The sequence below is a fragment of the Bipolaris maydis genome, assembly GCF_028858645.1.
Source record: "Bipolaris maydis strain C4 unplaced genomic scaffold PSV08scaffold_14, whole genome shotgun sequence".
NCBI lineage: Eukaryota > Fungi > Ascomycota > Dothideomycetes > Pleosporales > Pleosporaceae > Bipolaris > Bipolaris maydis.
Genome location: NW_027093870.1, coordinates 581,826 through 604,433, shown reverse-complemented (window position 1 = coordinate 604,433; position 22,608 = coordinate 581,826). Strand labels below are relative to the sequence as shown.

General features: G+C 49.4%; 7 protein-coding genes across 7 annotated transcripts; 2 read left to right on the top strand and 5 right to left on the bottom strand.

Annotated features, from left to right (window-relative positions):
• Positions 1-618: 618 nt before the first annotated feature.
• On the bottom strand, positions 619-2,698 carry PSV08DRAFT_412039 (uncharacterized protein; the record flags this gene model as incomplete). Its single annotated transcript, XM_066093922.1, has 9 exons — positions 619-714; positions 746-823; positions 919-1,125; positions 1,273-1,513; positions 1,599-1,620; positions 1,679-1,918; positions 1,980-2,430; positions 2,495-2,526; positions 2,581-2,698. 9 exons carry the CDS (start codon positions 2,696-2,698, stop codon positions 619-621), a joined length of 1,485 nt encoding a protein of 494 aa, XP_065948207.1.
• A 1,746-nt stretch (positions 2,699-4,444) lies between these two features.
• On the bottom strand, positions 4,445-6,964 carry PSV08DRAFT_14532 (uncharacterized protein). The gene is made up of 3 exons (XM_014225157.2): positions 6,577-6,964; positions 6,084-6,485; positions 4,445-6,030 (listed from the first exon to the last, which is right to left on the bottom strand). The coding sequence occupies exons 1-3, from the start codon at positions 6,736-6,738 to the stop codon at positions 4,516-4,518; spliced, it is 2,079 nt and encodes a 692-aa protein (XP_014080632.1). The 5' UTR covers positions 6,739-6,964; the 3' UTR covers positions 4,445-4,515.
• A 500-nt stretch (positions 6,965-7,464) lies between these two features.
• PSV08DRAFT_365360 (uncharacterized protein) lies at positions 7,465-9,310 on the top strand. Its single transcript, XM_014225156.2, has 3 exons — positions 7,465-8,143; positions 8,198-8,756; positions 8,807-9,310. Exons 1-3 carry the CDS (start codon positions 7,585-7,587, stop codon positions 9,042-9,044), a joined length of 1,356 nt encoding a protein of 451 aa, XP_014080631.1. The 5' UTR covers positions 7,465-7,584; the 3' UTR covers positions 9,045-9,310.
• On the bottom strand, positions 9,278-13,049 carry PSV08DRAFT_412036 (glycoside hydrolase; the record flags this gene model as incomplete). The annotated part of the gene is made up of 5 exons (XM_014225155.1): positions 9,278-10,056; positions 10,125-11,632; positions 11,684-12,127; positions 12,649-12,767; positions 12,938-13,049. 5 exons carry the CDS (start codon positions 13,047-13,049, stop codon positions 9,480-9,482), a joined length of 2,760 nt encoding a protein of 919 aa, XP_014080630.1. The 3' UTR covers positions 9,278-9,479.
• Positions 13,050-13,586: 537 nt separating this feature from the next.
• PSV08DRAFT_229621 (nucleoporin complex subunit 54-domain-containing protein) lies at positions 13,587-15,632 on the bottom strand. Its single transcript, XM_014225153.2, has 2 exons — positions 14,200-15,632; positions 13,587-14,145 (listed from the first exon to the last, which is right to left on the bottom strand). The coding sequence occupies exons 1-2, from the start codon at positions 15,340-15,342 to the stop codon at positions 14,032-14,034; spliced, it is 1,257 nt and encodes a 418-aa protein (XP_014080628.1). The 5' UTR covers positions 15,343-15,632; the 3' UTR covers positions 13,587-14,031.
• A 107-nt stretch (positions 15,633-15,739) lies between these two features.
• On the top strand, positions 15,740-16,543 carry PSV08DRAFT_328919 (NADH-ubiquinone oxidoreductase 20.8 kDa subunit). The gene is made up of 4 exons (XM_014225152.1): positions 15,740-15,784; positions 15,841-16,068; positions 16,123-16,255; positions 16,305-16,543. The coding sequence occupies exons 1-4, from the start codon at positions 15,765-15,767 to the stop codon at positions 16,386-16,388; spliced, it is 465 nt and encodes a 154-aa protein (XP_014080627.1). The 5' UTR covers positions 15,740-15,764; the 3' UTR covers positions 16,389-16,543.
• A 969-nt stretch (positions 16,544-17,512) lies between these two features.
• Positions 17,513-18,781, bottom strand: PSV08DRAFT_365355 (Apc15p protein-domain-containing protein; the record flags this gene model as incomplete). The annotated part of the gene is made up of 2 exons (XM_014225151.1): positions 17,513-18,640; positions 18,749-18,781. The coding sequence occupies 2 exons, from the start codon at positions 18,779-18,781 to the stop codon at positions 17,513-17,515; spliced, it is 1,161 nt and encodes a 386-aa protein (XP_014080626.1).
• Between the last annotated feature and the right edge of the window lie 3,827 nt (positions 18,782-22,608).

Here is a 22,608-nt window from a genome sequence, read left to right as displayed (position 1 = left end):
ATAACAATACACTAGGATTTTGCTACGCTGAGGGCAAAGCTACATAGCACCATGGCCGCGGCTCCGAAATCAGGAGTTGTACTGAGGGATATTCGACTAAAGAAGCCAATTGCTATACCTATGTACGATATGTCTGTTTCAATACCGCTCTTGTAAGAATGCTCGTTGCTTCTAATGCCGGTGGTCGCTGTTATGTTTCTCTGTGCCTTTACGACGGAAGCTTTTTCAATTATTCTTGCTACGAGAATACAAGTCGCTACAGATATAACGGAGCAAAGTGACCTATTTAATATTTCACTAGTTATCAGTTGATAATCTCGAGATGTGCGAAAGCCAAATACAAAGAGACAAATACTAACCAGTTAGCACAAAGATCGGCCCAGGATACGTGTGCGCTCATGTTCAATATTTCGCGCGCTGATTTGTAACGGCTTTCTTTGCTCATGTCCGTGTTTTCTGTTTCTGGTAAAGAATGTATAGCAATAACGGCAAAATGATATTGGTTGATATAGGTTAGCCTGTGGCGTCTCTCATTATATGGAAGCGCCGACAAGTTGTCAAGTCTAAAATCGAAGAAAAAGTCGGTTTTCCACATCGTGAGCATGGCTTCAAGCCAACTTATGGTCGAGGCTGAGTTGTGTTCACAACCTGCTCTTCTACAGCATAAGTAGTTTTGACTGCTGTGCCGTTGGGTGTGGAGTTGTCGTAGAATCGCTGAACAAACTTCTGCGTAACGGATGTTTACGTTGAGCCAGTCGTCCCCTTTACAAGGAGAACCTTGGGATGCAGGAATACTGTGGTCCGTATATTCACTATGTATTAACTAAAGAGCTTTAAATTAGTAGCCGTTCCTAGGAGTAGATTATTCGTCTTAAAGATGATTCTATAAGATTCTTTGTCCTATAATGCACTACTTACTGGTAACAGTCCTTCTTGTAGGCAGTAAGGCTTTTCTATTGAGTAGATAGCCCAGAAAGCTCTCTTAATTCTTGCTTGTTCTAAGCAGTTAGAAGACAACTTGTCGATCGCGCTACAGCTATGTAGGTGAAGGGTCTGGAGGCCCGAAGTAGCGTCAGCCATCAAGCTAGACGTGGAATTGGCACCGATAGTACACGAGAAGTAAGTCTGATACATATCGTAAATCATAAGGCCGAGCTTTATATTAACCCATAGATGGAGGGCATTTACTAACCAGGGAAAACAGCGCCTGTCAGCCCACAGGTTTTTGTTAGCAGAATTTCAAGAACTAACATTGACGTAGTGTCCGCTTACCTGTAACGTCAAGAGATTGGTCTTATCATATAGATGAGGTTTCATGCGCAGAGCTATCCTGAAGAAGCCTATAGTTTCTCCTTTTATTGTACCCGTACTATGACTGAGATCCAGACGCCGAGAGCCAATAGCCAGTACTGAGAAAAATAAAGCAATACAGGCCAGATTGCTGACTAAAGGGTATAAAAGAACCTGGTTGACTGATGCATCCATGGTTGCCAAGTCTAGGAAGATTCCAATACTGCTAATCTGTTTGTTAGACGGCCAGGGTACTACCGATTATTTTCAAAAAAAAAAAGCTTAATTTGTTTTAAACTATCACATACCTATGCAGTTCTGCAAAGCAGGCTTCATGCATTAATGTTAGCAAGTTATTCTGTTTTGTAAGGATTAGATAGTATATTACCTTCGACGCGCTTGTAGAAAAGCTCTTTGTTAAAAGAACGCTCAGAACGAAGATCAGTAAGAACAGATATTATGTCTAATTCTTTGTAAGAACAATTGTTGGTTGTTAGAGAGTTCGCTGTTAGAAGCCCTTGCAATGCTTCTATAATGCGAGTGTTTTCATTTTTATGGGACTTTCTTATGCTTTCTAGTACCCAACAATAGAGAGACGAGCGAACATGGTCGAAATATGGTGTTTTCTCTATTCCAGTTTAGTCAAAGTTATAAATTCAGGGTAAGTGTAACCTAGCACTTGTCCATACCGGTAACAGCAGCCGAGGCTGACACAACATAGCTTCCTGAAAGATTGTTCGCACTGGAATAGTAGTGCATATCATCATGAAAACGTTGATCTGTGTCTAAGCCCTTGCAGTGGGTATCCTCGTGCCCTTTGGTGCTCCCCAGCAGCCCAAAGCTCAGAGAAGGTGTAGGAATTGGTTCGTCGACAGTGTCGTCCCATTGGTTCCAGTTTAAAAGAACCATAGGGTCTTCCGGTATGGGTGCATGGGCCAAATCATCCCAATAGAGATCAGCAGTTGAAGTCTCCAAGAAATTGTCGGGGAAGTTTGTGCGTGTGAGATCTTGCGAACTAGGTAAAGCACCTGCGTTTGAAGCTGTCTTTTTCTGTTGCCTTATATTGTCTGCCTCGCCATTCAGAATCGGATTTTGGGTCGAACAGTTGCTTTCGGTATACTGGCAGTTTGTAGATGCTTTCTGAAACTCTTATTAATATACTTGGTAAATATAGATAATTATATATATGGCTAATTGATCTTACGAGACAATGTTGACAAGGCGTTGACCCGTTACCTGTACTACTTAATTACTGCTAAAATTGTGTCCATGACTCATTCAGATACTTACATGCCACTTTTCTGTGTTTGCAATTCCCACACGCTCCTCGACGGCGCCTAAGCTTTCGTTTATATATAAGATCAGCACGAGCTGTCTGATCAACAACAAAAGTAAACGTTTTGCCCATACTACGGGAAACAGTTGATCGTCTCTACTGCCTAACTAGAAAGGAAGACATAAGGAGCTTAGATATAATGTATTCACAGCACATGCACCTAGCACTTTATCATTGACTTTCATGTGAGATAGTGTATGCGAATCCATGGAACAAAGCATGTCACCCGCATTGTTGCTCCGGTATAAACTTCATGAACGAGATTGCTAATGCCGCGGCGCCAAGTCCGACCATGCTTAGCAGGACAAGGGATCCTTGATGACACATTATATGATTAGCATGTCCCGCGTTAACCATTACCTTTTGTCGTGTACATTGGTTGGCTTCCAACCCTTCATACCTCTCTAGGGAGAGAATCCTTCCTGTTACTCGTCTCACTGCATCGGACTAGCCCCGATGCAGTGAGACAAGTCCTTATAACACCAAGTCCTAGATAATATCTGACTGGAAAAGGACTCTAATGGAAACAAGAGACATGTGAGCTCGGAGATACTTCTTAATTTGGTTGATTTTATTACCTAGTAGTTACCGTATCCGTGCACCGAAGACCTTCGGGAACTATTCGGTAACCTCTGTGGACAACACAACCTCCCGGCCATACTACGTTGTAAGCCAGCCAGAGCTAGCCAACAAAGCCGTCCGGTTTGTAGAATAAGCACAGATCCTTGGGCATGTTGGGATCGCAGACGCGTAGACGGCAGCCGAGCGCTGGAGGGAGACTGTAGGTATCGCGGCTGCACCCGCAGCGGCCGAACTGCCACTCTATTTAACTGTATTTTGTAGAGAGAATTTGTCACATAGTCCTATAGAACACTCCACCAAGAAATTTTATAACAATAACCATAAAGTGTGGCTCTACAGCCTCATCTCTGTAGTGGGCTTGGAGGGCTGGAGCGGGTGTCCGGTGACTCTGGACGTTCAGTACACCAACATACAACGCTACGTGGCACAAGTTTTATACTGTGGGGACACTAAAATCTCATATATGGCATCACCTCGGAAAAATCTTTACCCAATTTGATATAGCACGAGCTCTCTTTTTTTTTAACTATAATTATAGGTACCTCCCATGCAACCGACAAAACCGAAAAATGGCGGCCCCATCAACCGCGATGCAACATCACGCCAAAACACCGCCAAAACACCGCATTTTCGCATACCTGCTAATGCAGACTTAATTCAATATTTTAAAGCTCTACCTTAATAGATATCTATAATAGTTTTAAGTAACTGTTATTAGGCCCATAGATACACTGTAAAAATGGCGGCGCGTTTAGGAGTTTAGAGCTATAGGCAGTACCTATCCGCTTGCTCCTCTAGCGGCTGAAGCTCCAGCGGCGGCGTATTAATTTTTAAGCAACGAGGCATAGCAAAAATAAAGACTATATTTAATTATGCGTATTTTAGTATAAAATAAGCACGTGGTTGTAGAGATATTTCGCGTTGCGGATGGTAGGTTTTGGTGGGATAAGCCCGGTTTTGATTTTCCCGTTTTGTCGGTAGCATGGGAGCTTAGATAAACCTTACAGAACACTAGCGTAAAGCTCACTGGCCTTAGTGTGGGACCCGGCAAGAGAAGTATAGATCCAAACCCCGTGTAACACGAGGATTCTATCCAAAGGGCGTTCAGCCCGTTACTTAATATACAATCCTTATGTTATAATAATAACCACGAAGTTATTTGTTTAACTCTATACTTATTATAGCAATTATAATATATAAAATAATATATAAATTACTTCATAACTTACAAAATAAACCATCCAACGCCGCGCTATGCATCAGAAATTCACACCGGCATTAGCCATCTGTGGGGGAAGAAGCTACATCTAATAAGCCTTGACTTTTTTGCCCTCTCCATTCGTTCCGATATCCGCCTTCCTTTTACCAAGCACAGAGTCTGGGGTACCAGGCATCTCAATACCAATTCCTTTGCTGTACTCTTCGAAACATGTAGCATGGTACACTTTCCCGCCCACACTCAGTGCATCCATCCATACAAAATCATTGGCTTCCACGTTCCACTGTGTTTCAAACTTTTCCTGACAGATCGGGCAAGGCGCTTGCTGAAGTGTCACATCCTGCGGAACGCTGACATACCGGTCCTTGGTCTGCTTCTTCGGCTTGGCCGCATTGTTGCCTGAAGAGGGATGGTTGGACTGGTTAGGGGCGGTCTCATCAAGTTCATGATATTCGATCCATTCCTTCTCAGGAATGTACCAGCTGCGATGTACGCCTCGTTTGGCCGCATCTGGGTCCTTGACCTTGAAGTGCCAGTCCATGTGGCGAGCTTTCTTCTCTTTTCCTTCAGGCGTGCTTTCGAACCGGCGACCACAAGTGGCGCAGATGTTAGGCTTAGCTTCATACAGATGGGATATAAGGTGAAGACGGGGTTTCTTCATCGATGCGGTAGTGAGTTCAATTTGGTCCAGCAAGCCGACCGGCACCACTGATTGTTCAGTTCCTTGTTGGAGTGCAGTGGGAACCCCATTCACAGGTGTGGGACCGGATACACTGCTTAGGGCTTTGAGGAGCCACTCAGCACTACCAAGGGCTGGCGGGGGAGCTACAGACTGCAATGGAAGTTGAGGTATAGGAGTGCTTTGAACAGGCGTAGGCTGAACTGAGGGTGGCGCGGCAGCAGGTTTGCTGAACTGGGCAAGCAACGCAGCCAAGTTGGTGGTTGGTGTACCAGACTGTGCTGGGGGAGCGGATTGAGATGCGGGTACTGGGGTAGAAATAGGCGGCGGGAATGCTTGGAACGGTGGCTGGAATGGAGCTGGAGCGGGTACAGAACTCGATTGTGCAGGTGATGATACACGCTTCAACAATTCCGCAAGGTTCAAAACTGGTGGGGTTGGGGTTGGGGCAGGTTGTGGTGTCGACTGTAGTGGTCTGAAGCCCGCAAGAAGCTGTGCCACATTTGGTGGAACATTGACTGGCGAAGCAGTCATAGCGGGAAACTGAGCAGGGTAACCGGGTGCCATTGTCTGCTGCGGAGGATATACTGGTGTAGACGGTACAAACGAGGGCGTTGGAGCGGGCTGAGGTGCTAGGGCTCGAATCTGCTGGCGTACAGCTTCCAATTGTTGTGGCGGTAGAGTCTGTGTGTCCAAGATCTGCTTGAGAGATAAGAGTGCCGAAAGCTTTGTACGCAGGGCGGCATCAGCTGGGTTTTGAGCAAATGTGTTCTGTGTAGTGCTGATTAGCTGAGTGACCTCTGCCTTTAGTCCAGCCAAATCAATGGACGACATGGGCGAAGGAGGTTGCTGAGGTTGCGCGTAGGACACCGGGGGTGTAGGAGCATGTCCTGGAGGACCGTATTGAGGGGTCGATGGGTATGACTGCGTTTGCGCTATTAGCATTTGGCAGTATCATCTCAAGGACGAAGACTTACTGGTCGAGCACGTGGGTCATTGGGGGCGGCATAACGGGGACCATTCTGTGGTGGCGTAGATGTACCTCTCCAAGCCACGTTGAGCGATGGAGGACGAGGTGGAAGCGCATGTTGCGGCCGGACCTGCTGTTGAGCTGCATGAAACTTAGCCAGTGCATTCTCGATATCTTGCGTCACGTCGGCTGAGAACACTGGGCGTGGATCCATAGACTCGGGCACAGGCATCTTCCACGTCTTGAGCAAGCCTTCCATATTCTTGCGGGTGGCCTGGTCCATGACCAGATAAGCATCCATGAATGTTCGGTACAGGTTGCGACCAATGTAGACAGTATATGGGGTTCCGACATTCTTGACAATGGAATCAAGCACGTAAAGAGCGGGGAGCTTCCATTCAGGTCGAGTCTATTGCAATCAGTCACTAGTATCAAAAGCATGATGGAAAACGAGAGGAGAAAATGAAACCACTCCATCAAGTAATGTACCCAAGACTCACCGATTGGATATGTTTCTGGAGCTCGTTGGATATGGCTTCAGCATACTCTGTATTCTCTTTGGCGATGAGGGTTAGATTGCTAATCTCGGGCCTGCTATTCATCCTCAAATCTTGTAGTGCGTCCCGAAAATCGGCTGCTACTTCAGCTGCTGGGAGAGACATAATGGGCAAGGATGCTTTGGGTTAGAGCAAGAAGAATATGTGCTGTGTCAGGGTGTAATGTCGCGCGCAGAGGATAGGGTAAGCGACTCGCGTTTCGATCAGAAAGTACCAACACTGCCAATGTCGATGCCAGATGAACAAGATAGACAATATGCTTCCTCGCTCTCGACGAACACACGTAATGACAGTGCTTGTTGATACTAGCTATGGCCGCGCCAAATGACGCAGTGTAGACTGCGCCGGTACAGCTAGGCAGTAACAAACTCGCTCTCCCCCAGCTACTGCAATCCTCCTTACGTCTGTATCCTCCCTCCCTCAATCCAAGTGTCTGGAAACAGTGCGCGACTGCTGTGCGGTCGTCAACAAGACCCTGGAGCGGTTCACCAGCGATGCTGCGATAACAACGCCAAGATCTGTAAAAGGTGCTGTCGGTATCGTGAGCTGCTGCTAGTTTACGAAGCAGTGGTGAGATTCAAGCGTCTTTTGTGTGAATTACTCGTTGCGCTGGGAATGATGGATGGCGTCGTGGGCCCAAGGGCGGTGGTCAAGCAAGAGAGTAGGACAAAGACGGAGGGCAGCGGCTCAAGGCGTTGGCAGCAGCAAGCCGCGAACCAGCCCGCGCACGGACGCCACCTGTCGGATTCGTGCCAAGACCGACCTCGGCTAAAAGTATCGCCGCGCGTCATGGACAGTCGCGCTCCCTCTCCAACTTTCCTTTGAAGGTCATTCTGACCACCATTCGCGCCCTCCACCACCTTTACCGCGATCAAACTTATCGAACGTCTACCAAGAACCGGCGCTGTTGGACTGATACCAAACTTGGATAGAAAAACTCCAATAAACACGATGGAGGACGTCGAGTTTACCAAGTCGCATTCGCGATCGCCGCTACCTGAAGCTGGCAACGACCCAGCCGACCCCCTGCGCCCTGAGATCGACGAGGAGAATTCCACTCCAAACCCTCCAATCGGAGACCCAGATCAAGATATGGAGGTGACGGAAGACCGACTCGGAGACATGCCTGACCAGGACGACGTCGAAGCTGGCTTGTCGGACAACGAGTCAGTTCTTTCAGAGGCGCTCAACGATGACCAGATGGACGAGCAATTTGGCGATTTTGACATAGACAATGTTGCCATCGATGAGCGCCCGGCCCAGATCATTGATGAGGACAATGTCAAGCAGATTGGTGTACACAAGCGCAAGCGCACTGCAGGTGAAGGCGAGGAGCCCAAGAAAAAGAAAAAGAGGGCAGACAAGCCGCGTAGGAAGAAGAATAAAGACGGTGAAGAAGATGGAGACATTGCAGAGGGTGAGAGGCGGAGCAAGCGATCCAAGAAAGCAGGCAGAGTACGGGACGCAAGCCCAGAAGGGGACCCAGATGAGCATCTCACCCCAGAAGAACGTGAGTATTTAAGCGCATGAATCGACTTTTCACGTGTACTAACGGTTTTTCCAGGCAGGAAGAAAGCGCTGAACGCCCAGATCGACAGCATCGTCAAGGGTAGCTCGAACCGCCGTCGCAAGAAGGATGGAATCGACCTTGAACAGATGGCCGACCAGGAAATCGAGGAGATGCGACGTCGCATGGCACAAGCCGCCGAGGCCGACAACGAGGGCAGAAAGCGCAACGAGCCAGCGCGACACAAGCTCAAACTTTTGCCAGAGGTCACAGCTTTGTTGAACAAGAACAACTTGAGAGACACTATCGTGGACCCTGAAGTGAACTTGCTTGAGTCGGTGCGCTTTTTCTTGGAGCCCCTGAGCGACGGCAGTCTTCCCGCGTATGATATCCAAAAAGAGCTCTTCGCTTCATTGGCGAAGCTGCCTGTCAACAAGGACACACTTGTCGCATCTGGTATCGGCAAGGTGATTATGTTCTACATCAAGAGCAAGAGGCCCGAGTTGTCCATTAAGCGACAGGCTGAGCGGCTCTTCACCGACTGGACCCGCCCCATTCTTAGGCGAACGGACGACTACCGCAAAAAGGAATTTGCCCAGGCTGACTACGACCCAAGGTATGTCTTTGTGTGTACAGTTGATCATTTATGTGCTAATGCTTTTGCAGCCAAATCAACACGGGCGATAGGACTGTCAACAGCCAACAGGCCGCTATTGCCGCCAGCCGAAAGAAGGCCCTCGAAGCCCCTCGTGCTTTCCAACGTGCTCGCATGGAGTCTGGACCAACCACCTACACCATTGCACCCAAGAGCAATATTGTGTTCAACGAGAATGCCCGAAGTCGTTCGACCAATGTGGATATCATGAAGCAGATCAAGGGAGGTCGCGGTGGTGGCAGGCGCTGAGTTGGTATCGTGCCAGGCAGACACTGTCTCTCAGACACCTTTTTCTTTTCTCTTCTTACCGGCCTTGACTTTGTATGACAGCTATAGCCTTGACGTGGAAGGGACATTTGCTAGTAGTTTCGCATGCGCGACTTAGGGGTCACACGGGAGAATGCATAGCGGGCGTTACTCTGCGCTTTTAGGGTTGCTTATGAGATTGGGTCAGTTTTTTCCTTGAAAAGCTTATACTGTACACTATATATCCAATTCATTCATGTTTTAATCGTTCATTACTGAGTTTGTGACCTCTTTTCCACATCTCTATTGGCATATATGCATTCCTGGACCTCTGGCAACAAAACTATACAACCCAATTCCACATATCTTTCATTGTCACTCCGAAAAAAAATACTATACACAAGAACTTATATCAAACCGCCCTTTCAGCCTACTATCTCACGCCCCAAAACCATCAATCCTAAACACATTCACCGTATCAACAAACGTACTGTTATTCTCAGCCGCACCTGCTACCTGCACCCCATCGCGCGTAATCATCTGCGTGCTCCCCACCGTATTCAAGTTGTAAAAACTAACATCATACGTATGCGTCGCGCCCTCGATACTCAGAATCCGCTGCTGACACGCCGTCGGAGCATCGACGCGCGAGCAATTTGTGCTGTAGTTATTGAAGAAAGAATATAGGCCGATGCCGTAGCCGAGGATGTTGTTGCTACGGATGATGCGGAGGCCCCATCCAGAGACCGTGTTGGGGCTTGGAGCGGTGGAGTTGGTGGAAGATTTGTTGGAGGGAGTTTCGAACAAAGGGGTCAAAGTGGAAGGAGGGGCGGAGGGATCCTCTGAGGAGGAGAAGACGGGGTCGGAGAGAGCGGAGTTTACGGGGAAGGGGATAGTGGCGTTGGGGTTGGGTTGGAAGTATGCTGTTTCTGTTTGGATTTGGCCCATGAAGATGTTGCGAGTATCGACGAATTGGTATTGATAAAGGGTGTGGTGTTCGACTGATGTGCCGTAGCTGTTTTTCATCAAGGTTAGTTTTTCCCTTCTTGGTGATGGGTTGGGGGATGGGAAAAGGGGACTTACAGCCACAGTCGTCCGTTGATGCTTTCAACGAGCAGGCCTCGGCCGGCGTAGAGAGTGAGTTGGGCTTCACCGCGGGTATCGAGCTCGTGGTCGGCGGTCCAAAGCCAATTGTTTTCCATGTACAATCCAGCTCCAAATTTTGTTACGTGCATTGTCATGTATGAAGCGATGCAGTCCCGGTCCAGATTGCCTTCAGTAATCGTCACATTACTAGGAGTCCTCTCACACTGAGCAGTCTGCAGTTCTGATCCTGCAAAGCCGCCAATACGGGCGTGCACATCCCAGAGACCGGCTGGCTCTTGGTCGTATGTAGCGAGATTGTACTCGTACAGTATGGCACCTGCTTGTTGGCCCTGGGTACTGACGATCAGGTCGGAGATCTCGACTCGACCCGTTTCACCTGGGAGAGCAACCCTCACGACAGGTTGCGGCTCTGTCATGGAGTTGAAAAAAGGACCAGAAGAGAGAATGACAGCAGTAATCGGTTCGCCTACAATAATAGAGCCAGGAGGTATGTAAATGGTCGATGTGACCTTGTAGTATCCCGCATCAAGAAACAGAATCTTGCCTTCTTCTTTAGCTTTCATGATAGCAGCGTTGAGAGCGGCGGTATCATCCGTACGACCGTTTCCAGTAGCACCGAGATCGCGAGCACTGAGGAACTGAGACAAGGGGACCTCTCCATATTGAGGTTTTGAGCGTTCGTAAAACTTTCCTTGGGCATCCACCAAGTCAGCTGGTCGTTGCGTGGGCTCGATACGACCACGTTTAATATCGGGGCCGTCGTAAGAAGTATAACGGTGCCCATCAGCCCAAGCATCGACTACCACAGAACCTGAAGATCCTGCGAGGTAGGTTCCATTGGGGCCAACCACAGCAGCCTGTACATTGTCAAACTTGACGTTTTCCAGATACAGGGCTCCAGCAGCAGCGGGCTGAGAATTATCGGTCCTGGCAGTAGCAATTCCAACCTCTGTATTCTTGATTTCGCTGTCGAACAACGTAATGGATCCTATACTCTGTGATGAAGAACCTCCGGAAGAGACATTCAATCCAACACGACAGTTGTTAATAGACACAGACTTGTACGTCCAGCCCCAGTCCCAAAACATCTCAATGGCAGTGTCGATATTGTTGAATGTAAGGTTGCGAGTAGTGAATTGCTGATTTCCAACCAAGAAGCCCCGACGTCCTCCATTGAATACCAAATCACTCATGAAACCTCCGGAACCCGAGTCGATAAGAAGACCAATGTGCGTTGTTCCATTGTTGGGATTCATGTTAAACACGACATTTTGAATACTAGTCGCCTGTGCGGTTGGCCAGTAGATTGAGACAGCAGAGAAGTTAGTGGGCAGCCTTGTAGTGTCGATGATGATGTTGCGGATCTGGCGGTAGAAAGAGACGGTAGATCCGTAGCCGGAGCCATCAAGGATTGTCGTTCCACCAGGAGAAGAAAAGTTAGCAGCAGCAAGGATGGTAGGGAGACAGTTGGGGTTTCCAACAATCTAGACTTGTTAGTCACTTGCGATCTCGGTAAGTGGTCCTGGGCATTATACTTGGGTGTTGTAATAGTCTTTAATGGCATCAGACACCAAGTATGTTCCACCTGGGAAATATAGGACAGCCGGTGTGTTGGTAGAACTCGAGCAATTGCCAGGCACACATCGGTTGCCGTCTGTAATGGCTCGGTTGATAGCCGCGGTGTCATCCGTGACGCCATCGCCAACTGCCCCGTAAGACTTGACATTCCTAAAAACTGTATAGTTGTTCGGGTTTGGATTGAAGCTAGCAATGCCCTGATGTTTGATATTTTCCATCCAATACGGAGCACAGTTGGATTCGGGGGGAAGATGCTGACGGGGCTTCAAATGTGCATGGGAGAGGGACTCCGTGCGAGCGGAGATGTCGGCAGGCTCGTGAGCATAGCGAGCATTGAGCGCTAGTGCGCATGTCGAGTACAAGCCGAGTACGACGGCAGTCGGATTAAACATTTCCAAGCACTGAAATAACAAGTAAAAGAGTGACAAGAAGAATATTTTGTATAGATTCGTACGATGACGAGGCTTACTCTATCTATACGAGCCGTGCATCTAAGTGCAAGGGGGCTCCACGTTAAAGAGTACCCCAGGTCATACCGGCTAGCGTCATGGACCCGAGCAGGATACAAACCGGAGTGTGAAGATCATGCCTATCTGTGCAATTAGCCAATAATTTAAAAGAAACTTGTGGGCGCAGCATGGTCCGTTCGGGCTTGGTGATGTGCAGAATGGCCGCGGGCATGTCAACGACGACATGTCTTTGCGGCTTGCCACAGCTGATCCCTGTTGGGGGCGGGATGACAATCGAGGCCAGTTAGGTTCAGACCTTAAGTTGACCCTTTGAAATATACCGAGATTTGTTTGAGGGTCACTGAACATAGGAGAGTGGTTATGTCTGTTAGTATGTGATGTAATAATGATCGTCTCATGGGTTGCATTTAACTTTAGTCCGTTGTCTTGCCTATACATAGCAACGCGCATGCCAAACCAAGATGCCTCCATCGCCAGTGGGAAACCAACAGGATACAGACGGCCGGCACTGATTCCTTGCTGTACCGTTGACCACTCTTGTCACCCGGTTTAGATTCGATTGAGAAGCGTGCTAACAAAATAGCGGACGCGAAACTATCAGCAGACAGGGGTAGCAGAGGGCCAGAGAGGCGGTCCGGTCTGACAAAGATTACGTTTCTTTTGACGGATTTTATGCCGCATCCAAGATAGCCTCTGACATAGACGCCTCGCTTTATAGACCAAGAAAAGAAAAGTACATACTGTTCATGGAAGACACACTTGCCTGCGCGTTTTCTGTTGCTGTTGTGCGATTGGGCTCCGCGAACATCTCTCCTTTCTGCAGGGCAGCGACAGACAGCAATTCAACCTGCATATGGACGACCAAAGGATTCAACTGTAGATAAGTTCCTGTCGATCATGCAAGCCAGGGCGAGCAGATTCGCAAGAGAAGCAAACAAGTCGGTTAATGCAAAGCATCGTGAACGGATGAACGTGTGCACGTGACCCTCTGACCGTGTCGGCAGCATCCGGCGTCCAAATGCCGACTACTCCAAACTTTTGCATGTCAAAGTGCCCGCTGTGAACGTCATCTGTGAGCTTCACTTTCTCAAGTCAAACTCTAAACACGCAACTCTTTCGGATCCATCCACATAGCAACCATGTTCGGAGGTTAGTCAAACCCTATCTGGGATGTAAGAGAGAGAGAGAGAGAAGAGAACAGATTCTCGGGGCGAATCGTGGCTGACAATGAACCTAGCACCACCACAGCCTTCTAAGCAGGAACTTGCCGCAGCAGAGGCGCAGACCATGTCCGATATCAAGTGGACGGCAGCCAGCGCAGTTGTCTTGTACTTTTGTAAGCAAATCTCTCCAGAGCTGCGCAAGTGTACTTTGGGCTAATCATCAGCAGCGCCACATCTCGTCGAATACGTCTCCAAGTTCTTCTAAGCGAAACGAACCTACTGTCACATGCTGTACCCACCTACACGCCCATAGCTTATGGGCGAGAGGAGTGTAATGCCGAAACGAACAGCAGCTGTATCATATATGCGCATGTAGTCAAAGATGTGCTTGTAACAATACCAAGGCACACGAGTTGCCTGACGGAAAACGCTGGTCACCGAGTGTAATGATATCCCGAATGCAAGAGTTTCCATTGTTTCGTGGTCCTTTCCAAGATGGGCATTACAAGACAAAGTGTACAGAATGGTAGCAACGCTCCTGGGACGCTAAGACTATTATCGGTTTCTATGCATCCGCCGCTTGGTATCTCACAACGCCCAACTTTTGACAATATAAACCCCCACATCTCTAGTGAATCGTACATGCTCAAAGCGCCAAAGTACATTATGAAATTATCGCTTCGCTGGTCTTGCCTGCTTTGATGCTTCCCATTCGTCGTACTCTTCCTTGGTATCATCAACCCATTTCTTGAGGTGCTCGAGTTGACGGTCGTAATCTTTCAGGAGCTGGAGGATAACGTTAGTTTGTGGTCTAGTGTCTAACAGTAGTTGGTATCTCACCTTCTCCAGTGCCTTCTGGTCTTCCTCTGAAAGAAGCTCGCCGTTCTGTTGCTTGTCCATGGTCCTACCCAGCTTCTCCGTTTCCTCTTGTAGTATCCGCGCACGCTCGCGTACGCTGGACATGCGCGCCCAGATCTCCTCTTGCCGACCTCCGAGTACGGGGTCAAAGGTCTGTTTCTCCAGCTCAATCAACTTCTTCTTCAAGTCCTCCTCCTGTGGGTCCATGACGTATCCACGGTTTCGCAAGATTTGCACCTTGGTTGCGAGGGCTAGTGTTCGCTGGGTAAAGACAATGTGCTTCCGCTTGGCTTCGGTGATGCGCGATGCTACCGTCAGCTCATGTGCATCCTTGAGCAACGAGAGACTGTTGTTGATCTCATGAAGACGTGTGCGCAGTGCGGTAACGGCAGCAGCTTGCTGCCGTATGCGCTCTCCGACTTGCTCGAAACCACGCGCTAGTACAGGGATGGCGCCTGGGCTCGGCTTCTTTGAGAGGGCCTCCTCCCATTTTCGCTCATCTTCGCCCTGTGAGGGCCCGTAGAAAGGCGCCTCTTCTGGCTTAACCGAGTTATAGAAGTAAAACTGGAATACGCATTCTGGGTTCTCTGGGTCCCACTTGTTGTTGAGGATTCGTATCTGCTCGACGACCGACTTTTCTCTGTGACCGCTCATGGTAGAGCCGGCGAAAGGCTGTGCTGAAGACTGGCGCAGCTGGGGGAGTCCTTCGCGCTGCTGCTGGATGCTTTGCGCCTGCACGCTGTTTAGAATAGGGGCGGGCTGGAGCGAGGCGCCAAAGAGACTGTTGCTCATATTGGGCTGCTGTTGTTGCGCCTGCTGCTGTTGCTGCTGTTGCTGACTGAACAAGCTCGCACCAGCATTTTGTTGTTGCTGTGGTTGGCCAAACAGACTTGAGCCAGTGGTCTGCTGTTGCTGTGGTTGTGTCGAGCCAAATAAGCTCGTGGTATTGTTCTGGGCCGGTGCTGCAGAACCGAACAGACCACCGCCTGTGTTATTCGACTGCTGAGGTTGCTGTTGCTGTTGCTGCGATTGGCCAAACAGACCGCCAGCTGGTGCTGTAGTGCTTCCAAACAAGGTACCCGTCTTCTTTTCTCCACCGCCAACATTTCCAAAGCTAAAAGACATGTTGAAGAGAATGCGCGCTTTGCGGATGCTGAGTCAAGCTTGCTTATGGATTGAGGAAACGAGTGATGGTGTCTTCAAGTCGCGGACTGTCGGGCGCCGGGTTGTTTGTTTTCGGTCGCGGTAGGAAACGCGAACAGTGCCTCGTAGAGATGCTGGCGCTGGAGATAAGAACAGTATAGCTCAATGGGCGTGCATTCCGGCCGATGGACTTTGTGCAAGGCGACGCAAAAGTGCAGTTGAGATGCAGGCGCGAGAGTGAAGAGAGATTGTTGTCTCTGCTTGACAAAGGTTCAGGCACAGGCGGCGGCCCCATCACATCCCTGCCAGTTTTAGTGAAGTGCCAAGCCGACTTCCGCGACGACCTGCCTACCATCATCTTCAATTCCAAGTCGATAGTCCGCCATTGGCACCCACCAGCTACCATGTCGTCGCGCCAGCCCAGGTAAATTCACTCTCTGTACCCAGCTGTAAGCTCCATGGCCTAATTACCTCATCCAGGTTTAACCAGCAAGCCCTCATCGACACAACCCCTCTGCCCGACGACATCCCCAAGGTCCAAGAGCTCGGAGCCAGTTCTGCGCCCCTCCTCAGTGCCTCGTACTTTATTGGCGCGCGCTGCAAGCCCTTCAACGATGACTACATGATGTGCAAGACCGAGGCCAACGGCCGGGGTGAATTCGAGTGCATGAAGGAGGGCCGCAAGGTCACCAGGTGTGCTGCGAGCGTGTGCGTACTCGAGCTGTAGTTGTACGACGAGGCAGGTGCTGACACATGCGCCAGTATCAAGGACATCAACGAGAACTGCCTGAGTCAGTTCCGCACCCACTGGCAGTGTCTTGAGAACCACAACCAGCAACTCTGGAACTGCAGGTCGGAAGAGCGCAAGCTGAACAAGTGTGTGTTCGACAAGCTGGTACGTCTGGAAAATTACCCTTGCCACTCTGTGTACTCATTCCCTGCAGAAATTGGAGAAGACGATACCAGATACGCCCAAGGGAGAGACACCAGTCCACCTGCGTACCCGCAACATCTTTGCATCCCACTAACTGCTGTATATGTACCGCTGGGAGCAAGCAAAAGGAAAAATCAAGAATACCAATTCCAACGTATGGCCGTGACGATATACACCAAGATTTTTTTTGCTTTGTGAAGAGACGAGTAATTTACCATGACCAAATACTACGTCCCAGGCTCGTCCTTATGACTACCATTCTTTCGCCATTATCACAGCATCTGATAAGCTGAACACCACTATCTAGTTGTCTCCTTATCAGGTAGTCACATCAGCTGGTTTCGTATTTTCCATCGCTTCTCATATACATTCTGGACACTGCCCTCCTTCTCTTGCTCAACTCATCACATCTCCAACTCATCCCATTAAGCTACTGTTGTAGATATTCTGAAAGCCCGACTTGGCAAATCTGCGAAAGTCGTAACTCCGCACCGGTGATCACTATCGACATCACACGAGTCATAATCAAGCCCATATGACTCTTATGGTCTCCAACTCTCATGGTCCATCAACAAAAATCAATCTCCAGTCTCCAGCAAACGAGAAAGCGAATTTAAACCCCCCCGATTCTTGAATTCTGCAACACACATGACCCTCCTTTCTAGTTTCCACACTGTCAACGCTGAGGCGAGTAGATACTATGTATGTACACTGTACTCCAGTCCGCTTTCTATTCGGGATTTCATGCACTGCGGCCTACGCCTCATTCAACATCCCGTGCAGACAGAGTAATTGGGACAGAAGACCTAGTTTATGTAGTATGTAGTTCAGGGTCTGGGTTGGAACTAGAGAATTTTTGGGATAAGGGGGTAACAATATGCTGAACAGACTGTAGGATAGTATCATGAATGATATAAGTAGACGTTCTTATTGTTAGGTTCTGTAAGCAGAATATACACTCTGATAAGATATTATACGGCGAGGTGAGACATGTGTTATACCTTTCTTCGTGATAATGAATGTGTGGGACAAGACACCCAAGTTCATGTAGATAGCAATATTCCCTGTGACCGGTGCCACATATATCTTTACATTCCATATCTATGAGCCACTCAGGGTATTCTACACATGTTTTCTACTCGCTAACACCGCGGTACAGTCTTGCACCACTACTGGGTATCTATACAATACAAACTCACCAATCATCGCACCACGACATCAAGCCCTCCATCCGGCACCACCTCCCCCTCCCCCTCCACCGCCACTAGTCCCGCCACCACCCCTCGCAGCGCCCAAGAAGCGATCTCGCAACGACCCCCGATTAGCCGCTGCATTCCCGGCGGGCGAACTCCTCAAAAACGAGCTTCCATCAAGAAACGAACTACTGCCATCCATCCCAAAGCTGCTCCTCCCATTCCCCAAATCAACGCCCAAACTCACCCGTCCAGCCGTCGGATGCGCACCCAGCGTCATCCCGCCAGGAAGTCCCGAGCTACGACGCCCCGAACTGCGTCTCCCACTCGAGCGCCTCCTCCTGGTCGAGCGTCTCGACCTTGCAGACGCAAGCCCTGTGGGCAGCGCCGAATTATCCAAGTCACTTGAATCCTCGAGTTCCGAATCTGTATGCTCATAACTTCCAGCTTCAGGGACATCGTCGTCGAGGTCGCGTTCGTCTTGAAGTACACCTGCCATTTCCGCCTCTTCCATCTCGAGCATGTGTGAGACTTCTGCTTCCATCATGCTGCCTTCGATGAAGCTGTCTTCGTTGAAGGGGACGGTGCTTTCTTCCTGTGCGTCGCCACTGATTTCGCTGCCTTGTTCTTCTTCTTCTTCTTCGCCTTCTGAGTCGCTGCCACTGCCGCTGTTGCTGCTGCTGGCGGCGGCAGAGGAGGATTCGCTCATGCTTTCTTCGGCTTCGGGGACTTCGTCGTCGAGGTCTCGTTCTTCTTCGCCCATACCGGCTTCTTCTTCCATTTCGCCGCGCTCACGCTGCTCTTCGTTTGCGGCTTCTTGTTGCGCAGCGGCTAGGTCCATCATTACTTGTTCGCGGCGCTGCATCATTTCTTGTTCCTCTTTCTCGAGCTCTTCGTCTTTGAGGGCTTGGAGGGTTTTCGATACGCCCGGTGGACGCAGCCATCCTGCGCCAAAACGACGGACGTTGAGTTTACGCTGGGCAATGGTGTTTTCGTCGGCTGTGAGGCTGGACAGCAGCAGGTTGTGGTTGTGGTGGGGTGTGTGGTGTGAGTTTGGGCGTCGTTGGTTGTGCGAGGTATTGGGCGGGGACTGTGACTGCGTATCTTCAAATGCTGCATGTGTGTTGTGGAGAGAGGGCCACAGACTGGCGTCCTATTTATTGTGTCAGTCTTTTATTCTCCATATTTGACATGCTTCTCCAATATGTTGCGGCTCGTTGCAGCATCGAGCATCCGAACACAAAAAGTAGGAAACACTTACTGGACGCGGTGCAATCATAGGCAGAGAAAACATTTTGAGACCTGTGTACACCTCAAGAACGCGCTCCAGTCGAAGCAGAGAATCAAGCCAAGGAGCGTCAATTGTGGCGGTTTGTCGCGTTACAACGCGTTGTTTGGTGTTGATCGTACTCGAGGTGAGCGCATGGCCCCACCTCGGTTCGTCCTGAAGCAGGAAAGTATCCGCTGTGTACGTTCACCGTTCACGTTCACCCCACTACACTTCTCTACCTCTCAATATGTCTGCCAGCTAACTTGGCTTCGTGTATTTTATAGGTTCTATAGGTATATGGCAAACGTAGAGACTATTCTGATTGTCTGATACGTCAATACTCCAGTCTAACTTGATGTTTTGCATTCACCAACTTCATCCATACGCACGTCTCAGATATCTGATAACCCGCCATAAGTTTCCACATAGCAACTCTCTAGATCGTCTCACGACGCTAAACCCATCTCTCACAACTGCAGAAAGAAATCGAGATCTTTCCAACCCTACGATCCCCATCCCTGCACCACATCATGTGAACACATCAACTAAAGTACACTTGACGCCATCCCTCACTACCCACGTGCTCCCCCATCACAAGACCAACCGCATATGCCCACCCAGGATAGAGAAGAAGAAGAAAAAAGTCACCTCCCCCGAATTTCCCACACCGCCGCAATATCCGCCTCCGGAATAGTCGACCCAATCTCCCACCTACCATGCTAAAAACCCGCATCCCACTCTCTCGTACACACTTTCTCTCTCTCCGACCCCATCCTCACCGGACATTATTCCCACTAAGAAAAAAATAAAGTAAGGAAAAATATGCACTTGGTAGCCCTACCATCCTTCCCCCCCCCCCCCCCCCCCCACGAAATAAGTAAAAGTACACTTGCATAACCCTATCCCTTGAGCGAAAATCAGCATCCATGAAGAAAAAGAAACTCACACACCGCATGATCTCCAAAAGCAAAGAAGAAGAAAAAATCCTCAAAGTCTCCCAAACCCGGAAATTTCCCTGTTTAGGGGAGTAGGAAGCCGTGTTTTGCTTTTTTTTTTGGGGGGGGGGGGGGGGAAACACTATACCGGTGACTTGCTTGAAACATTTTTCTCTCTTACTCTGGCGTGGCCTATGTGTTGTGAGAGAAGTGTGTTTGGGGGGTAAGGCGGTTTATTTTCGCCGGTTGCTAAATGGGTGATAGTTTGGGTTGTCGAAATGACCGGAATGGGGAAAAGCAAATATTCCGTAATCGCAAGAAGGGGAAAAAGAAAACAAGGGAATGGAAGGTTGTATCACACCGCCACGTTTACGCGCCATTGATTGTTTCTGGATTTCTGGGCGTAGTTTTTGTTTTGTTAAGATGTCGCTGAACGGATAGTGCTTCTAGAAGTCGGTCTGGGGGGTGATTCTTCGTTGTACCGGTTTTTTGTCTTGTTTTTTTCCTGTTCTTTTTCTTTGTTTTAACGGGGGGAAGGCAGGGAGGTAGTACTTTTTTGGGTTTGGGTTTGGTTTACGGTTTGTTTTACATCATATTTACCATTTCTTTTTTATTTCTATCACGACATCCGGTGTCTCTGACTTCCGTATTGAATCACGGGCCCAACTGCAAATGCATGGAAAAGGGCAAGTTTGTGCGTGCCAGTGCTGACGCGGGTGTCAGGCGCTGAGACGGGATCATGCGGATGAGCGGTATAGGGGGTTTGGGCAGAGAGAAAGGGCGAAAAAGGAAGGGCGACCAGGTCGGCGAGTTGCAGAGGCAGATGCGAGATCTGTGCAGAGTGTTTGGACATCGTAACTGGAGTGTATGTCTGGCTGCGGGAATGCATTCCGGAAATTGGGGTCTAGGAGAGCAGGAAGAGGGACGAAGCTATGGCGATATGCATTGGCGCGTGACGCGTAAGGGCGGTCCATACTGTAAGCTTGAGCAGAAAAGTGTCTATTGGTCCTTTCTGGCAAAGGGAGAGATTCCGATATGTCGTACGCCTGTCGTCTGTGTCCATGAGTGTTCTGCATGCTTCTTCTACTTTTCACTGCGGTAATATCCGATCCCTATCATGGCGGCAGATCAGCTTGTCGTCATGCTTCTTTTCTTAGCCCAAGCATGTGAGTTTCGAGGACCATGGGCCGGGGAGGGAGGATGGGACGCGACTGTCCAAATAGATTAGCTTTTCTTCTTTTTATCACAAGGCCTGGGGAATGCTACACTATCACGTCTCCACGTGAACGCTGTTGTAATGTAACCAAGCACGTAACGTTCAGTAGTTACTAAGTGACGGGACCACCGGATGAGGCAAAGAATTACCAGTCATGTACCACTGTACTGCTTGTATGTCTAGTTGAGTCCCTTGGTGCATCTAGTGAACAAATAGGTACACGTATTTTCTGATAGCTGCTTGTACTTGTTCACAGAGTTTAGCCTCCTCCGGCAATCGGCGGGGATGTCGTCCATGTCACCCTAATCACAGGTTGTATCTGTGATGTCTAAGAGTTTTAGTCTAAGCACTTAGTTCAGACATGGCATAGGCTTCGCAATAAAAAGATGACAAGCGGCCATGTGGTATCGGGCCACGGAACTATCCATGCGCCATTAATGGAGTTGAGAAACAGTCACTTGTATACCAGGTTTCCCTGGAAATGCAAGTCGCACTATCATCGCAATGTCCAAGTAGACAAGGCTTACTCTGCCAGCAACTCCTTGGTAGAACCAGTTCATATCATGTACGAGCCGACACCAAACAGTCGCAATGGCCATTTGCCGGTGACGTCGTGCGCCAATCTCCAAAACCTGTTACTGTGTATGCACTGAACGACGGTCGAAAACAGTCAGCATGAGGCCCTGCACGGGGCGCCATTCGGCATCCGCGGCCGCTAACTGTGCTGTCTTCAACTACCCGTATGCACATATATACACATGTACATACATCCTCCCGTAGGATTACCGCTGCATCGCCAAGCGAGGCTCGATCCTGCTATTTCCGCAGTGTGGAAGCCCTTGAATCTAGATAGTGTACATCGGCTTAGGATAGTATCCCCTTCGGCACGGTTTGGTTGCTAAACCACCCCACGCCGATCTCAGTTCCCGAAGCCTTCAAAAGCCGACTCCGGTTGGAGGCGACGGGTGGGTGCAAATTTCTGCAAAAGCGGGCGTGGGGTTGATGCATCTTGAGCCACAGATAGAATACGATTGGGTTGCAAGTCTGGGCAAAAGGGCGAAGAAAATGTCGGATGCGGGCATAGTATGTAGTATGTAAAAGCTGTGGCATCCGTTGTCGGTGACGCATAGTTTGCCATTCGCTGGTGCCGGAGTCGCGGCCGTGGCGGCTAACTTGGCGGGATCGGCTTAGCGCCACGCCCATGGCGCTGCTCTCGCATACGCGATGCTAGTGGCTTTACTCACGCCTGCGTCAAGCTTTCTGACGTGCACCTATTGCTTGAGAGGAGATGTGGCACGATGAAACGATAGCGATCGGGACAGGATACTAGTTGGCAGGCTGACAAGCAACTCGGCGCGCCGGAACGAGGCATTGAGAGAAGCCGGATAGTGGATGGTCGGACTAAGCGTCATGGTTTCTCTTCCCACAACGGGTATGCCGCAATCACATAATGCATGCACTGGAAGACGGCTGCAACCAAACTTGGCAGGGCGCTCATGTCCGCGGCTCCATAGCGCCACAAAGCGAGAAGCGCGAGGCGAGAGACTGTCGGAAGTGGAGAAGGGGCTATTCATGTGCCGTTGCTGCTGTGCAAGTGCTCGAGACATTGCCAGCCAGCTCCACGCACAACCGTATGCGTACTGCAGAAATCTTTTCCGCAAAAGCACTAGATGGCTTTGTGCGTCCAAACTTTGCGGCGA